Source organism: Bombus vancouverensis, chromosome 3 (genome assembly GCF_051014615.1).
Source record: "Bombus vancouverensis nearcticus chromosome 3, iyBomVanc1_principal, whole genome shotgun sequence".
NCBI classification, from domain to species: domain Eukaryota; kingdom Metazoa; phylum Arthropoda; class Insecta; order Hymenoptera; family Apidae; genus Bombus; species Bombus vancouverensis.
In genome coordinates this window covers 12,773,917-12,780,867 of record NC_134913.1, presented here as the reverse complement: position 1 = coordinate 12,780,867, position 6,951 = coordinate 12,773,917, and the positions used below count along the sequence as shown (strand labels likewise).

The window sequence follows — 6,951 nt, the reverse complement described above, 5'->3', positions numbered from 1 at the left end:
ACTTATAATCTCTATTATATAAAACATAAAAAGATATATAAAATCTGACCTAGTGAGAAAAATATGAATCAATTAATGTTAATATTGCCATAAAGAAGTTTCATTCATATATTATAACATTGCAAGGCGGTTGTTTAATTGACATAAGATTGTGGGTAATGCCGTAATGCGACGTGAGACAGCTTGTACAAAACTGTCAAATTCAAGATGGCACCACGAGTAGAGAACAACACGTGTTTAAAGAATTCTCTGAATTCTTTCGGATGTTTAATAAATGATCTACGTAAAAGAGTAGTGCATGTTTTACAATAGTTTGAAATTTATTTATTTGATATCGTACAATATTTATAAATAAGCTTATACTATAGATAGCATATATTGAACGAAAGGAAATAAAATATAACCTTCACAATGGTAAAAGAACAATTCAGAGAAACAGACGTAGCTCGCAAAATGTATGTAAATTACTTTAATTTGTTTTTCTAATAGATTTTTTGTTATTATTTCCATTATTTTTAATATTAAGTGCTTTTAGAAAAATATATAGATTTGATAATATGAATAACTGAATTTCTTGTTAAATTATTTATCTTTGTATTTATCTAATTGATTAGATCTTTTGGTTAATGGAAAAAGTTAATAATAAAACTGTAATGCTTATCATATGTAACTGATATCTATTACTCTTTATCTACTTTATTCATTCACTTTTTATAATTAATTAGCTCTCATGTATCATTCGGAGTGGACAGCCGCCATAACATGGAAAGGCAAGCCCATATACATATTGTGGCTAAAAATTTATATAATCAGGATGTTGAACATACTCCAGTTCCATATGGAGTTCTCGATAGGAAAATGGTAATTTTTTCATATGTTAATGCTTTCTTTATAAATAATTGTTAATGTTAATTTATAGGGTACTTGTAATAATACTACCAATTGTATATCATGTGGTAAATCTTTAAACGAATGTATTGGACACTTTGGCTACATTGATTTAGAACTGCCTGTTTTTCATGTTGGTTATTTTAGGTCTATTATTGGTATTCTTCAAACTATTTGTAAAGTAATTCATCATTTATTTCATTTAATTTCAAATTAGTTAATAACAGTGATAATAATTGTAATATTTTACTTCATAGAATTGTTCTCATGTTATGCTATCTGAAGCAGACAAAAAGCATTATTTAGCCAGAGTATTAAATCCTAATTTGGGATATTTAACACGTAAAGCATTACGTAAACAGATTCTAGATAAAGCTAAGAAAACTACAGTTTGTCAACATTGTCGGGATCTTAACGGAACTGTTAAAAAAGCCGGTTTACTTAAAATAGTGCATGAAAAGTATAAAGGGAAAAAGAAAATAGATGCTATTGTTCAACAAAAATTAGCAGAATATAACAATGTGCTTGAGGATAATAAAGCATTAGAAGGAGTACTTCAAACTGGTTTGATTAGTGTATTAAATCCTTTGGAGGTAAAAAATAAAATTCATTTATAATATTTTTTTCTATTTACCTCTTTTTGTAAAATTCTGTATTACAGAAACTATGTCATATTTTAAGGTACAAAGCATTTTGGAAAAAATACCGGAAAGTGACATTCCTTTGTTATTGATGAATTCGGAGTATGCATTACCAAAAGACTTAATATTGACAAGAATTCCTGTGCCACCAATTTGTATTAGACCTAGTGTTGTGTCTGATCTAAAAGCTGGTACAACAGAAGATCATTTAACAATGAAATTATCAGAAATTGTTTTTATCAATGATGTTATTCAGAAACATAGACAAAGTGGAGCTAAAGTACAAATGTACAATGAAGATTGGGAATTTCTACAATTGCATTGTGCCCTTTATATAAATAGTGAAATGTCTGGTATACCCCTTAATATGCAAGTATGTTATAAAGAATTATTGAATCTTTTGCTTACTTTAATATTTTAATGATAAATTATTGAACTATTTTAGCCAAAAAAATCTGGTAGAGGATTGGTTCAAAGATTAAAAGGAAAACAGGGTCGTTTTCGAGGAAATTTATCCGGTAAACGTGTAGATTTTTCTAGTCGTACTGTTATTTCACCAGATCCTAATCTGAGGATTGAGCAAGTAAGATTTCATTTAAATAAATTGTTTCAAACATTTAAATAATATATATATTTAATAATAAAATTGAATATATATATATATTTTACATTTTTTATTAGGTTGGTGTACCTATTCATGTTGCCAAAATTTTAACATATCCTGAAAGAGTAAATCCATCAAATATAGAACTAATGCGAAAACTTGTAAGGAATGGTCCAGATATACATCCAGGTGCAAATTTCATACAACAAGGGAAAACACAATTTAAAAAATTTTTAAAATATGGTAACCGACAAAAAATTGCTCAAGATTTACAGGTAATTTCACGTGTATAAAATGTTGTTATGTACTTTATATGTACAAAATAATTAGTCATAATTAGCCTAAATTATATAGTGCATAGTGGAATATGGTATATTAATGAAAAGCTTAGAAGTAGAGGACTTCAACTAAGAGGGTCTCAACTATTGCAAACCTATTTAGAAAATACAGGCTAAGATGTATAAACCCGACGCTGGTAATATTGTTCCTTCTCGTGAATGTCTTTTTGCCAGTGAAATTGGCATATGTGTATCATCAGTATGTCAGTTACTAGAATGAGTCGATATTGGCTTGGATTAGATAAGGATGGGGCCGCTATTAGACTGTCGCTTGTGTTAGTGCCAAGTTAAAACATTTTAGACTATATTTTCTAAATGGGATATTTGCAGTGGATGTTGGCCGGCATATTATACTGCAGCAAAATAATTATATACATTTTGTTCAATAGTACGGTGATATCGTCGAAAGGCATCTGAGAGACGATGATGTAGTATTATTCAATAGGCAACCGTCGTTGCATAAATTAAGCATCATGGCACATAAAGCAAAAGTATTAGATCACAGAACATTTAGATTTAATGAGTGTGTTTGTACACCATATAATGCCGATTTTGACGGGGACGAAATGAATTTACACCTTCCCCAAACTGAAGAAGCAAGAGCAGAGGCTTTAATTTTAATGGGGGTAATATGCAAATGTTATATTATTTCCTGCTTAAGGGGTGAATTATATTATGTTCCATATTAATGTGTATATATATATATATATATATATATATATATATATATATTATAGTATTATAATAATATTATCATTTACTTGCTTATAGAATAAATCAAATTTAGTTACACCTCGCAATGGAGAACTTTTAATAGCTGCGACACAAGATTTCATTACTGGTGGATATCTGCTGACACAAAAGGACATGTTTTTAAATAAAGCTCAAGCAAGTCAACTAGCTGGTTGTCTTCTAGCAGGACCTGATATTGCCATGTCTATAACTCTTCCTGAACCAGCTATTTTAAAGCCAAGCATGTTATGGACAGGGAAACAAATCTTTAGTTTAATTTTAAAACCTAATAGTACTTGTAATATTAAAGCTAATTTAAAAACAAAAGGAAGAGCTTATACTAGCAATCAAGAATTATGTATTAATGATTCTTGTACGTATAATTTTGTAGTATAATTTGTTGCTCTCCTTAAAACCGCAGGAAAATAATGAAAGTGATGAATTGCAGATGTTATTATCCGGAATTCAGAATTATTAGCAGGAACCATGGATAAATCGACTTTAGGTTCAGGATCAAAGCAGAATATATTTTATATTCTATTACGCGACTGGGGCGAAGATATTGCAACAATAGCTATGTGGCGACTAGCAAGAATGGCAAGTTTCTTTCTTATGAATAGAGGTTTTTCTATTGGTATTGGAGATGTTACACCAGGACAAGGACTTCTTAAAGCCAAAGAAAAGCTTTTAAATGCCGGGTAAATGTGCATTTTTTTTGTAAATTATTAAATATCATGAATAAAAGTATCTACGAATAAGGTAGATTTGTTTTTTAACTATGATTTAGGTATTCTAAATGTACAGAATACATTCGTCAAATGGAAGAAGGACGTCTTGTATGTCAACCTGGCTGTACAGAGGAAGAAACATTAGAAGCAATGATATTGAAAGAACTTTCAGTAATTCGTGATCATGCTGGTAAAGCATGTTTAAAAGAACTCCATCCAAGTAACAGTCCATTAATTATGGCATTGTCTGGCAGTAAAGGAAGCTTTATCAATATTTCTCAAATGATTGGTATGCTTGTCTATATACATATGTGTATATATATACAAAGAATATTTTGTTATGTAATATTTTCATTCTAATTAGCGTGTGTGGGACAACAAGCTATTAGCGGTCATAGAGTTCCAAATGGATTTGAAGACAGAGCTCTACCACACTTTGAAAGACATTCAAAAATCCCTGCAGCTAAAGGTTTCGTAGAAAATTCATTCTATTCTGGTTTAACGCCAACGGAATTTTTCTTCCACACTATGGGTGGAAGAGAAGGTCTTGTCGATACAGCAGTTAAAACTGCAGAGACTGGTTACATGCAACGACGACTAGTTAAGAGTTTAGAAGATCTGTGCCTTCATTATGATATGACAGTTCGTAATTCAGTGGGGGATATTGTACAAATATTGTATGGTGGAGATGGTCTAGATCCTACATACATGGAAGGTAAGATATTATTTATAATATCGATCACAAAGTAATCAAACAATTATTTTAATAGGAAAAGATTGTCCAGTGGATTATAAGAGAGTATTGGATCATGTAACAGCTAAGTCGCCATGCAAAAATGAAGAACCACTAGACGGTCCTGATCTTATTAAAGCTACAAATGAATTACTAGGTTCCAAAGATTGTGAATGTCTCAGTGAAGAATTTAAACAAGAATTATCGTAAGTATTAAGCATAACTACTGAAAATAAGATATTAAATATTATTTATTTTTGCAGCACATTCCTTAAAGGTGTAGCACGCAAAATAATACACCTACGATATAATGCTCCATCGAATATACCTGTAATTTTCCAACTCGAACGAATCACAGTTTCTCAATTAGTTGAATTTATTCATACCTGTAAAGAAAAATATATGAAAGCAAAAATAGAACCAGGTACTGCTGTAGGTGCACTTGCCGCACAAAGTATTGGAGAACCGGGTACACAAATGACATTAAAAACATTTCACTTCGCCGGTGTAGCATCTATGAATATTACTCAGGGTGTACCGCGTATTAAAGAAATCATTAATGCAAATCCTAAGATTAGTACTCCAATCATCTCAGCAGCTTTAGTAAGTTCTACATTTAAATGCATTATAATGCATCTCAATAGCTATGTGTGTGAAAAAATAAACATGTTATGTTTTATTTATTGATTCATTTACTAGGAAAATGACGTAGATCCGGAATATGCTAGAAGAGTAAAAGGCAGGATTGAAAAAACTATTTTAGGAGAAGTGACAGAATATATTGAAGAAGTTTATTTGCCCGATGATTGTTTCTTATTGGTCAAGTTAGATATTGATAGAATAAAATTATTGAAGTTAGAAGTAGATGTTAACTCCATACGTTATTCGTAAGTGTACAAATTTACAACATAAAATAAAATATATTTTTTGGTAATAAAAATTTACATAAGTATACATTTAATTAATTGACAACTAAATAATTAAATTAATAAATGATAATTTATGTAGGATCTGTACATCAAAATTAAGATTGAATCCAAAATTAGTAAATGTTAGAGGAGATTCTATTATCACTGTAAATCCAAGCAAAAGTAAATACAGCATAAATTATGCCCTCACACAGCTTAAAGAGACAATTCCAAATATTGTTATAAAGGTAAAATGAGAAAATATACATATTAATATACTCATTATGAATAAATATATTTCCATAATTTTTAAACTGTATATGTCTTTATGATTATATAATTTATAGGGTTTACCATCAGTTTCTAGAGCTGTAATTCATAACGATGATTCAAGTGGTAAAACAAGGTATAAATTGTTTGTAGAAGGAAACAATATGCGAGAAGTAATGGCAACTCTTGGCGTTCTGGGCAGAAAAACAACTTCAAACAATACTATTGAGGTAAGTATAAAATTCACTTTTATTTACTTATCCATTATATAAATATGATGTTTTAGGTTTTCAAAACTTTAGGAATTGAGGCTGCAAGAGCAACTATAATGACAGAAATCAAATTGGTGATGGAAAATCATGGAATGAGTATTGATCGAAGACATCCAATGCTTGTAGCAGATTTAATGACTAGTAGAGGTGAAGTACTGGGTATTACAAGACAAGGCTTAGCGAAAATGAAGGAATCTGTCTTAAATTTAGCTTCGGTAAAATGTTATATATATTTATACATTTTTAATATTACATTTAAATATATATTATGTACGTATACAAAAATACTAATAGATGATTGTTTAACAGTTTGAAAAAACATCTGATCATCTATTTGATGCAGCTTATTATGGTCAAAAAGATGTTATTTGTGGAGTGTCTGAATCAATCATAATGGGTATTCCAGTTCCTGTAGGAACAGGAATTTTCAAATTACTTCACAAATATCCTTTTCAAATTCATTTCTTCAAATTTAAAGAGACTAGTCAATTTACTATTTTAATTATTTATTATATTTTTAATATATTATTTTCCTTAATAATAAAATACAGCTGACAAAGATGAGCCAAGAATAAAGGAGTTGATATTTGACGATCCACAATTCAACAAAACTACAAAAACCACAAAAAAATTGTAAAGTAACTGTTGTATATTTTATAGCAAAATATTTAATGTACATAAATAAAAATATGTATATTAATAGAACTCGTACATTTTTTATATTTAGTAATTTGTTTCATTTAGAACTTATGTTTAAAATAAAAATGTGCTTTTAAATATAGATATACATATGTATAGCTGTATGTAACATATGTAAGTATAGTTGCTAAGAAACAT

At 29.4% G+C, this 6,951-nt stretch overlaps 1 protein-coding gene across 1 annotated transcript; it reads left to right on the top strand.

Annotated features, from left to right (window-relative positions):
• Positions 1-164: 164 nt before the first annotated feature.
• LOC117153816 (RNA polymerase III subunit A) lies at positions 165-6,819 on the top strand. The gene is made up of 20 exons (XM_076617500.1): positions 165-455; positions 726-861; positions 920-1,069; positions 1,146-1,481; positions 1,570-1,902; positions 1,975-2,112; positions 2,211-2,408; positions 2,861-3,097; positions 3,243-3,576; positions 3,652-3,901; positions 3,991-4,220; positions 4,296-4,646; positions 4,702-4,870; positions 4,928-5,267; positions 5,364-5,551; positions 5,673-5,820; positions 5,920-6,072; positions 6,129-6,329; positions 6,424-6,558; positions 6,665-6,819. The coding sequence occupies exons 1-20, from the start codon at positions 412-414 to the stop codon at positions 6,749-6,751; spliced, it is 4,158 nt and encodes a 1,385-aa protein (XP_076473615.1). The 5' UTR covers positions 165-411; the 3' UTR covers positions 6,752-6,819.
• The last annotated feature ends 132 nt before the right edge of the window (positions 6,820-6,951 follow it).